Source organism: Cicer arietinum, chromosome 8, assembly GCF_000331145.2.
Source record: "Cicer arietinum cultivar CDC Frontier isolate Library 1 chromosome 8, Cicar.CDCFrontier_v2.0, whole genome shotgun sequence".
NCBI lineage: Eukaryota > Viridiplantae > Streptophyta > Magnoliopsida > Fabales > Fabaceae > Cicer > Cicer arietinum.
The window spans coordinates 28,402,920-28,413,909 of NC_021167.2; the positions used below are offsets into that span (position 1 = coordinate 28,402,920).

A 10,990-nucleotide genomic window follows, 5' to 3' on the forward strand; every position below is an offset into this window, starting at 1 on the left:
TTCCCTACAAGTTGCAGTTTTATTCCAAACATCAGTTATTATTTAACATTTTAAGTCAATGTTAATGTAATCATAGAAAAACACATTTCTATCATTATAAATGAAATATATAGTTGTACCAATTTCGAGGGAAAGTCTGCCTCATCGTCAACCTCATCCTCATCATCATCATCATCATCGTCATTTTCAGCACCGAAATTATTCTTCATTAAATCATCTCTTGAGTACATTTTCATGCCGGGTGCTCCTGGCATGCCCTAAAGCAAGAATCGAGTACGGTATGATCATAATGTATTATTACTTGGAATATAATGCATCATGGAAAGTCATGTAAATATGTAAAAGGAGAAAAAAAAAAGTGAAATACCTCCATAGATTTTAGTAGTTTTTCCATTTCAGCCTCCTTCGAAGACTTAGCAACAAATGGTTCACCAGGAGTCCTGTCCTGTAACACACAAATTGACCTTTAGATGACAACATAAGCAAAAAGATCTTAGGATGGAACTGAAACAGTTTTCCTTTGCACAATGCTCAACTTTCTTTGTTTTTAATTTTTATGATGGTGTTTTCATTTTCTTGATTGACAATGAATCCTATAAACTCAAGTTGATAGCTTCATAAAGTGCATGAACCATACAATACCAAGCAAGAGAACAATCATAGTGTTACAAAAAATGGAGATTATAACAAACTTAATACTACATAAAAGAAGATTAAACATATTTATCACAAACCTGTATAAGTCAATTTTATCAAAGTTTACCTTAGGGACAGGTGGTGGCTTGGTATTGCATGCTTTACTAAGGTCTTTGCATAGATATTTAATCAATGAGTCAATATCAGGCTTGGAACTATATAGATATTCAGCAACATCAGTATCAGAATATCCCATAACCTGCAAATACCAAATTACTAATTTAGGAATCACAAAACCAAAAAAAATTGGAAGTGAAAATAATTGAAACTTGAAATATACAAATACATAACCAGCAGAGAAAGCACAACTTAAATCATGAACGGTACAACATCAACAGTTTTCGAAATTGAAAGAGTAAACAAATATCAATGAAACTTGTACCTTTATTTCTCCTACAATTTTTCCATTTCAGAACCAAAAGAGAAAAAAGGTGTATAATTCATTGGTAACAAAGAGATGAAAAAAGTATCATACATCTTGACAAGCACGCTCAATTGTCTTGCATTCAGAATTGCACTGTCCTTCAGAGTCATGTTCCTCCAGCTGATATAAACACCAAAAAAATGGCATTGCAATGTCAAACTATAAAACAATATTTCCACTAAGGCACAAAACAATGAGCATCTATGAAGTATGGATACCCACATGTACATTGGACACGACATTAATACTGACACATCAACACAAAAAATAATTTGAAATAAAAAATTAATTGAATGTAATCAATGTGGACACACCTTCTATCTGAAGTGTCTGTGCTACAAAGATGATCATACATTATGACCATTGACCACAAGGGTCTAGTGCAAGTAGTTGGTGCGCCGTGTGTCAGTGTTGTAAACTCTATGATACCCAATTCGATTAATACTCTACAAAAACTTGACCATAATTTATACATATTGAAAAGTTGGATCCTCTTACCTCCAACCTATCTTCTTTTTCAACAATATCTATACGCAATATCCAATCAGCTTCAACCTTTTTCAGATTACAAACATTCTCTGCTATCTCAATGATCTGATACTCCGAGATCTAACAACAACCAAAAACCACACAAAAAAGTGAAAAGCAATTAAAATCCAAGCCAACCAAACAGAAAAACCAACACAACAATGAAGCACGGAATCAAAAATCAAAAACCTTCTTGGGAGAAATCTCAGCTTTTTTGTTCTGAACTTGCTGATACAACTGTTTAGCGAGAATCTCACAAACTTGACACTTTATATAAGGTATATCCTCTTTTCTAGCGATCCCAACAGGTTTTTTGGAACAGTGTGAGAGAGGAATCCATGCTGCAATAACCACTGATACAACTAGAAACCAATACACTCCCTTCATGTTCCCCACAACAAACACAATCTCACGCACACCCAACCAGGAATCGAAAAATAGATCCTTAAAAAGATGAAAATTTTCAACAAAACTTAGAGAATCATTTGGTGGGTAAGTGAGTAACACCAAAAAAATAACCAACCTAAACCTTATTATTAATCTCGTCGAAAAAAAAAACCTTATTATTAATATTAATTAATATATACGTTAATTTTTCATATGTGATTGGTCCACGTAAGAAGAAAAAAAGTGGGTCCCATCTCCTCAACCAATAAGGTTTAAGATAACACGTAATACACCTTCAATTTAAGATTCATATTTCGAATTTTCCCATGAAAAAAAAAAATCCAATTTTTCTTTAGTCCATGTTTGAAGTCAATGCAAAAAAACTAGACCCACAAAAAGAACCAGCATTTGGCCCAAACCCGAAATTGAAACCATGATAATATCTTGTAAAAAATGCCTCTTCTGATAAACCCTAAAACCCTAAAAGAGAGATTTTGACCTAAAAAAACCCTTTTGCTTGCACAAAAAAAAAGCCCTTTTGCTTCTGTCTTTGTTTTCATGGAAGTAACAGGTTTGGTTCCTCTTGTGGGTGAAAACTATGACGTAAAGATGAAAAATTCCATGCAAGATATTTTATCCGAGATTTCCAAAGAATCCCCAAATTTTTCTCATTTTGTGGATGCATTTTATGAATTGATGCAAGCCAAAGTTGACCCACCTTTTGAAGTGATATGGGTCTATGCTGCAATCAAATTTGGTTACCAAAATTTTGAAAAAGGTGATACATTGGATCGAATTTTATCGGCAAAAGGATTGTTTCAGTTGTTATCGTCATGTTCTGTTTCTGCTGGTGCTTCAAAGAGTGTTGCTTTACTTGCCCCTGTTGTTTTTGTGGTGCAAAAGGTGGTTTTGGAACTGTTTGGAAAAGAGTTGAAATTGAAAAGGGAGAAGAAAGCAATGAGGGAAGTGAAATCTTTGGTTGATGTTGTTCTTGGGTATATGAGTATTTGTTGTAGTGAAATTTCTGATGAGGAAAATTTTGATTTGGTTTTGGGTTTTACTAATTTGGCTTGTCTTTGGGTTGGAAAAAATGATGGGTTTGAGTCCTTGTTGCCTCTTGTGAGTAGTGATGTTTGTGGTTGGCTTTGTGCTAGAGAGTTTGATGTTGGTTACTTGGCTGGTGCTGTTTTCATGGAAGTGTTTTTCCTTAAATTATGTTTGTCTTTTCATTTGGAATTGTCAAGAGATGAATTGGAAATTAACCTCAAGAGTTGGATTGTTGGCTCAATAACTAGCTTTCAGAATGTGTACTTTTTGGGTGAGATTTTGTTTTGTTTTTGGTTTAAATATAAATTTAAATTTCCTGCTTCATTTTACATTTGTTATGACTTATTTATTTAGATCTATTTTTTTGAGCTTATCTATAGATAAAAACCATTGTGAGACCGTTTTGGAGACCTTATAGATTATAGAACAAACTTATGTCATGTCTATAAGCTGTGAAAACTCATTCCACAAACTCTTTAGGATACCTTGTGAAAACCGTATGTTTGGATAAACAACTTATAGCATAAACACTTATAGTATAAGCTCTTATGTATTTTTGTATAACATAGTGTTATAACATAGCGGAATTTGAACAAATCGCCATTGCTCCACGATGTACTATTAGTACAAAGTGTTGTCAAATAGCCGCTATTGCGGCGCTAGAGCACTATAGCACAGTGGAATTTGAACAAACTATCATTTTCAGTGATTTGCAATTGACAACACTGAATAAAGTCAATGGTTTTATATAAGCTATCAAGAGAAAACTAGCTAAAAAGTTCTTATGAACATTTTGTAAGCTTTATGGCAGTAGATAAGCTCAAGTAAGCCAATTCAAATAGACCTTATAACCTATATGAAAATAATTTTACTTAACTTTATATTTTGTTATAGAAATAGCTTAGTTTGTACTTAAAGACTATGTTATAAATGCTTACTTAAGCTGTCTATTCAAACAGGGCGTTAGCCTTATATTTGTTTTAAATCTTTTCATTGATGAACTAATTTGGATCATGGATAAATTCCATTGAACACACTTGATAATTTAGTTTCTAGATTTATTGAATTGTGTTTCTCATTTTTGTTGTCACTTGTTTAATGTGGATTTAACTTTTGTGCAATCAGAGATTCTAATGAGGACAACATTAGAGACACCTTTGCCACTGATCTCAATATTGGTTAGTATTTCATTCTTGTCATTTATTTCATCCTTTTTTGCAAGACAACAATCAAATATTTGTTTCAAGTCATTATGTAAGCCATTGAAGTTGTTCACATTTGGATATGTCTGTGCAGAAACCTGAAGACGAAATTCTGTTGAGAACAGTTCTGTTTGATGCTGTACTATTGGTAGAGTACCCTTTTCTCTATCAAAATGCCACCCACATAAAAAATCTTACCTTGACCAGATTGATTACTACTCATGAAGCTGTAGAGTATTTTAGGTATGACAAATTAGTTATTGTATTATGTGTTCTACACTCACTCGCACGCACGCGCACATATATTATACCTATCTCTTTATTCAACATTTGATGCATAATAATTAATATCAATTAATGGTTTGTTGTAGGGAACTTGATCAGAATAGAGTAATCTCTTATATTAAGGCCTTTTCTTCTTCCAATATACCTTCACAAATAGTTAAATTGGTTACAAGCCAGAATGGGCTCGACGAAAAAGCGGGCGCGCCAAATGGATTATCACCGAAAGGTCTTATAAGTAAGTAGATCTGGCTCTTCTAATATCTATGGATGTAGAAATGGTATTCACTATTCAATGCAATTACAGCTACTTATTTCATAATAATTCATTCTAGATTGGTTGCTGAGCCTTGAAAGTCGAGGACTTTTTGTTTTCGAAGACGATATTTTAAAAAGCCACGCTAAGTTATCTCTTGATATTTCCCACACGGAGCAACCGACCGGTGCCTTAGACAGCAAGATAACAGACGATGGCCTTTTTTACGTCGACAATGTTGGAGAAGAGGAGAATAGAGCCGAGGAGGATAAACAAAACAATACAATTAGCGACGCGTTTGTAGCAGCCGCACAAACTATGAAGTCAAATGACAATGAAAGTCGAAAAAGAAAATCAAAAAGCAAACGAAAGAAGATTAAATTTGTTAAGTATGACCTACTTCAAAACTCTGTTGGTGTCAAAGCTGGAACTTCAGCCCCAACAAATGATAGTTCAAGTGGTGAGAGTGAAGTGGAGGATCCAAATTCAGATTCAGATTCAGATTCCTAAGTTAGAGTTACAAACTCATAGTTCAGTTTTGTCATATGATTATTATATTTTCCTGTGCTTGATAATTTAGTTCAAGACAGGCTGTAACAACTTTTGGCAGTCACATTTCATTTACATCAGAACTATCTTATCTGTTGTGTGTAGTTAGTATTGCATTCCTATTATTATGATTATGATATTAAAAGCCAAATTGAAAGAATATACAACATTAAAGAATAGAAGAATAAAAAAAATTATTCTCCAACTTATTTCACCAATTTCACAATTAAAAATTTAAAATAAAAGGTAGTAGTTATTACATATAAAAAAATTAAAGTGCATCAAGAAGTTTAACTGTTTCTATAGCGCAATAAGAAAAAATAGATAGAGAGACATAAGCGTAGATGTCTAAATGCTAATTAAGATAAATATTGAAGTGCAATTTTATTGTGTTGTAAAAAAAAATAAGTATTTTAGATTTGTTAAAGTGTATTAGATTATGATATGAAAGGATTTAAAAAAAAAAAAAAAAAAAAGCAACGTATTAATTTATTGAATAATATCATTTGAGCACATTTTTCTAATTATTACAAAAAAAAATCGTATGCTATCAAGCACAAATTATTTTTTGTTTAACTTTGAAGATGGTAAAAGCCAGAAAAGTTAAGTTAACGATATTAAATAATGTTGAACTTTTATTATTTTATCTAAATTTTTAAATTAAATATTAAATAGTTAAGTTAATGATATTTAAAGTATATCTCATAATGAATTTTTGTAAAAAAATATGAATTAAAATTGATAAACGAAAATTTAACAGCAAATAGTACGAAAACAAATCAATTCAGTAACAGTTTCACTCAATTATTGCTTTTGAACAGTCCGATTTTGTAATTTGAAATTAAAATATATAATTTATATTTATGTTGATGATTTGTTTTTTAAATTAAAGATATGATATTTTATATTATTATATATATATAGATCCATGAATAAAAAAGTGTAGAGAAAGAAAAAAAGCTGCGCAGACAATAAAGAATCGAGTTGGTGTATGAGTTGGGTGTTGCTGGTTGGATGTTGAGAACAAACTGAGAGAGACGCACCTACCTAAGTTAAGCATCAATTCAATTCAATTCAATTCAATTCAATTCAATTTGCTAAGGATTTGTTTCTTATCAATCCAAATCTATATTCAATTTCTCTCTCTGAATGGCAAATCAGAGAGAGGACATGCTCGATCACGTACCTCTTTTCGCCAAGGAGCTTCTCGCCGGTGGCCTCGCCGGTGGTTTTGCCAAGACCGTCGTTGCTCCTCTCGAACGCGTCAAAATTCTCTTTCAGGTTTTCTATTTCATATCATTATCTCTGATCTGTTTCTCTTACATCTATATCTTCAATTTAACTAACTCTAACTAACTCACTTTAATGGTTAGTTACTTACTTACTTTGTTATTTTTTACTAGTGATAATAAAGTTAGTTAGTTTGTTAAACCTCTACTAGCTCTATAAATAGAGCTATTGTATTTATTGTTTTGTAATATTTTTAATCATTTAATATGAAATAGTCTAAATAATTTTCTTATGTATCAAACTTATTTTCAATATGAGATACATCTCAAATTCTATGATCCCATGGTTTCTAACAATAATTTTGAGTAAACATCTCAATTTTGTGTTATAATTTTCACTTCCTTCGGTTGTCATGTTTTTGGTACTTTTTTTTAATGTTTTTCGTGTTTCATAGCTAGTAAAGTAAAGTAAGGATCATGAGCAAGATTGCGCGAATGTTTGGAGAAAATGGCTTGAAACAGATATATGAAATTTTGTCATGTGTCATTAGTGAATGAATTATCTTAAACTAGATGAATAGATAGATAAATTAGTATCATTCTTTGCAGACCAGGAGAACCGAGTTTCATAGCACGGGATTGTCCGGATCAGTTAGCAGAATCTTCAAAACAGAAGGTGTTTTGGGTTTCTACAGGTATTCAGAAATCTTAGGTGCTTTTTTATCTTCTATTAAATAATCAGAATCACCCATGTGAAATTATTTGCAGGGGAAATGGAGCAAGTGTGGCAAGGATTATTCCTTATGCAGCTCTTCATTATATGTCCTATGAGGAATACCGCAGATGGATTGTGCTAACTTTTCCTAATGTTTGGAAAGGTCCTACCCTTGATCTTATGGCAGGCTCACTCTCTGGAGGGACAGCTGTACTTTTTACTTATCCGCTTGACTTAATTCGGACTAAGTTAGCTTATCAGGTAAAATATATTTTTTTTATCAGAAATCAAATCAATTGTGATTATGTAAAGTGTAAACTACACTGCATTTGAAACTGAAACTGCAGGTTGTTAGTCCAACAAAGTTGAATGTTTCGGGAATGGTAAATAATGAACAAGTTTATAGAGGGATCCATGATTGTTTTTCAAAAACATATAAAGAAGGTGGCATTAGAGGTCTCTATAGGGGTGTAGGTACGTGTTTGTATTAATCTGCTTGTGTCTGTCTTGGATTGGTAATTTAGTATTGTATTTCATTGTTGTGTTGATATTGTAGACCTCTTATGTTAATCATGGCCACAGCTCCAACACTCTTTGGAATATTCCCATATGCTGGTTTAAAGTTCTATGTCTATGAGGAAATGAAGCGTCATGTCCCTGAGGAGCACAAGAAAAGTATCATGGCGAAACTCACATGTGGATCCGTGGCCGGTTTATTGGGTCAGACCTTCACATATCCTCTTGAAGTTGTCAGGAGGCAAATGCAGGTAATTCACTTTATCTGATCGTCCAGAAATTATGTATGTAAATCGTGTAACATGATACTAAGTTGACACTGCTCGACTAGGTTCAAAATCGCGGGGCATCTAATGAAGCCGAATTGAAGGGGACTTTGAGATCTGTTGTTTTGATTGCTCAAAAGCAAGGGTGGAAGACCTTGTTTTCAGGGCTGAGTATCAATTACATAAAGGTGGGAAGAATAATAACACATTAAAGCAACTAACACTCTAAAACCATTATGTAATAATTAAGCATTGTTTATTTTTTCTTCTGTAATTCAGGTTGTTCCATCTGCAGCCATTGGGTTCACAGTTTATGACAGTATGAAATCATTTCTGAGAGTACCGTCAAGAGATGAAGCAGCAGTTGAAGTGGTAACTAACAAAAGAATCACCCAACCATCCTCACAGTACTAATAAGCTCTTCTAACTCCTAACAGGCTTCAAACTGGCTTCTTCTTCCCATTCTATTCACATTATTCCTAACATATTATTTTAGATGCACAATGCATTCTTACAGATTGTACAGAGAGATAGAGGTCACTATACCAAGAAACCATACCTTGATTCAGATCTCATTGATTTCGTTAATTAGACAGTAAAAACTATGTAATGTTTGACATATAGTCACATCCATTCACTGTATTTGGTTTATTTTGAGCAACCACTGAATTTCTCTATTACCTTCTAAATTATATTTGGCTATTTTAGTTCTCAGTTCAACAAGAAATGATCAATGAGATATCCACAGAAACTTATTCAACATTGCAACATGCTCATGCTTATGGGAAAAGAGGAAAGGCAAATTATACGTGTTACTATTTCTTAAATGATATTGGGAAAGTATAGGCTCGCAAATAAAGGGGAACAAATAAAAGGCTTGCTAGTTAGCCTTTGATACTTAGAAAACTTCATACTTTGAATTTTACAACTAATTACTCCATCTATCTCATATTAAGTGTTTGTTTAAGATTATCGACATTTCTTAAGAAAATCACGGACGTTAAAATTTCTGCCAAAATGAACTTTATTGGCTAAAATACTTTTATAAATAAAGTGTTAGTGAAGTATCATAATTAAGTGAATTGAAACACAATAAATAAGAAGAGTATTAGAAAATAAAATCATGCTTTATTTTTATTATAAAATGATAAATAATAAAAATAAAAACATTATACGATTAAACATTATAGATGTGAATATGAGATGGAAAAAGTGTTTAATTTAATTTGATACAACCACTACAATGCTACATAGAGATCCATTGACGCTGATAATGAAAGTCTAATTGTACCTAATTATTTTTCCCCTCAAATTGTCATGCAATTGCAAAACTATGAAGTTAATAATAGCGTTTGGGTTCACCAATTTTTTAATTTAAAGCAGAATAAGAGATATCCTTATTTTGGTACTCCCCTTGGTCACAATTTGGACCCATGTACAACAATAGTGGACTTTGTTGATATTCATTCAAGATGACACAAAACTAAAACTGACTAAATACTTTCATAAAGCCCTATCCATAATTCTCTTGATTCCTAATTTGTTCATTTGAAAGAACACATTATGTAGGAACAAGAAAATGGCCTTCATCTTGACTGTTCATCCAAAGTAAAGGTGTAGTAGCCATTGCAAGAATAACTACGAGTCCACACGCGAATTTATGCTTTGTCTTTTGAAGCGGCTTCTTCGTGAGAACAGTTTGTCGGTCATTTCTACTTTCAATAACCTCAGAAGGTCTTTGCATACCAACATCGCCAGGAAGGTCGTCGGTTGATGAGACTGACTCTTGTCTGCCTTCATATTCCACATCACTGCATGAACTTTCGTTCTCTTTGCTATCATCATACTTGACATGATTTGCAATACCATTATGGTCATATTTCGAATAAGATGATGGACTCCAATCAATGTTGCCTGCTGATAGACTCTTGAACCTTCTAATCGGTTTTTCAGAACAATCTGAATTCTCGTCGTTTGCATCTTGAAGAGACTGAATGAGCTTCCTTGGAGTGCTAAATATTTGAATGCTGTCAACATTGACATGCGGGCGAGATCTCTGAACACACAAAAGGATACATAAGCTTAGCAAATCATGAAGTTTCGTATAATCCTCTAAAAAATTGGCATGAAATCAGAACTGATCTCTGAGCACACAAAAGGATACATAAGCTTCGCAAATCATTACGTTTCATATAATCTCTAAAAAATTGGCATGAAATCAGAACTGATTTATGCTAATGAAAAGCTTGTGCTATGTAATAATGCATTCAAGTGCTGATCTATTTGGTCTACGTTTTAGACTAAATAGATCAGCACTTTTTCTTATAAATAGGAACGGAGGGAGTATATAAATAAAAACTAGAGTATATGAAATGTGTATAATTATTTCGAGTATTACTGGTTCTCTTTCCATTGAGCTTATTTCAAAAGTACTGCAACAAAACAATGATAATTCATAATAAAAGAAGTAAAATGTATAAACAATTCATTAATAGGAAACATAAATCAAAGTAATAGAAAATGAAACTAGGAATATTTAACAAGGGTAATAAATGTGACAAGCAGATTATATAGAACATGCAACTTTGTTCCCAAAATTATTAACTTTAATAGAATAGGACAAATGTTTGAGACACTTACTAGGGGACTTGAATTGGTACTTCTGGACATTCCATCCCTAGGAGTTCTGAGGTTGAAACCAGCAAATTCCTCAGTTAAATCTCCCCCTCCATTAGAAAACTTGTGATTCATAGTGTTCTCCAACAAGCCATTAGGAACCTCTCCACTTGAGAACAAACCATTCTTGAGAGACACGTCAACACCTCCATTTTCATGACTCCAAAGCTTCCTATTAACACTTCTTCGTGAATAGTTCCAATTACGAGAAGGCTGG

The 10,990-nt window shown here is 32.8% G+C and overlaps 4 protein-coding genes across 5 annotated transcripts in view; 2 read left to right on the top strand and 2 right to left on the bottom strand.

Annotated features, from left to right (window-relative positions):
• Positions 1 to 6,690, bottom strand: part of LOC101504024 (uncharacterized) — a 7,929-nt gene extending 1,239 nt beyond the window's left edge. The window contains exons 1-7 of one of the 2 annotated variants that reach the window (XM_004513038.4): positions 6,558 to 6,690; positions 1,838 to 2,092; positions 1,619 to 1,729; positions 1,172 to 1,240; positions 764 to 895; positions 368 to 445; positions 120 to 257 (exon numbers count right to left, since the gene is read on the bottom strand). In XM_004513038.4, the coding sequence (XP_004513095.1) occupies positions 120 to 257; positions 368 to 445; positions 764 to 895; positions 1,172 to 1,240; positions 1,619 to 1,729; positions 1,838 to 2,035 (726 nt within the window). In that variant the 5' untranslated portion in view covers positions 2,036 to 2,092; positions 6,558 to 6,690. Of the gene's footprint in view, positions 1 to 119; positions 258 to 367; positions 446 to 763; positions 896 to 1,171; positions 1,241 to 1,618; positions 1,730 to 1,837; positions 2,183 to 6,557 lie in introns of those variants that run through there. The other variant, XM_004513037.4, reaches the window with a different exon arrangement.
• Positions 2,446 to 5,475, top strand: LOC101503702 (uncharacterized). Its single transcript, XM_004513036.4, has 5 exons — positions 2,446 to 3,353; positions 4,208 to 4,260; positions 4,379 to 4,527; positions 4,656 to 4,804; positions 4,902 to 5,475. Exons 1-5 carry the CDS (start codon positions 2,594 to 2,596, stop codon positions 5,330 to 5,332), a joined length of 1,542 nt encoding a protein of 513 aa, XP_004513093.1. The 5' UTR covers positions 2,446 to 2,593; the 3' UTR covers positions 5,333 to 5,475.
• Positions 6,305 to 8,777, top strand: LOC101503363 (mitochondrial carrier protein CoAc2). The gene is made up of 7 exons (XM_004513035.4): positions 6,305 to 6,652; positions 7,210 to 7,295; positions 7,369 to 7,576; positions 7,663 to 7,789; positions 7,898 to 8,082; positions 8,163 to 8,285; positions 8,377 to 8,777. The coding sequence occupies exons 1-7, from the start codon at positions 6,521 to 6,523 to the stop codon at positions 8,509 to 8,511; spliced, it is 996 nt and encodes a 331-aa protein (XP_004513092.1). The 5' UTR covers positions 6,305 to 6,520; the 3' UTR covers positions 8,512 to 8,777.
• Positions 8,778 to 9,439: 662 nt separating this feature from the next.
• LOC101489589 (protein SINE1-like) overlaps positions 9,440 to 10,990 on the bottom strand; it is a 3,403-nt gene continuing 1,852 nt past the window's right edge. The window contains exons 3-4 of the mRNA XM_027337298.2: positions 10,738 to 10,985; positions 9,440 to 10,153 (exon numbers count right to left, since the gene is read on the bottom strand). Of these exons, the coding sequence (XP_027193099.1) occupies positions 9,659 to 10,153; positions 10,738 to 10,985 (743 nt within the window). The 3' untranslated portion in view covers positions 9,440 to 9,658. The remainder of the gene's footprint in view (positions 10,154 to 10,737; positions 10,986 to 10,990) is intronic.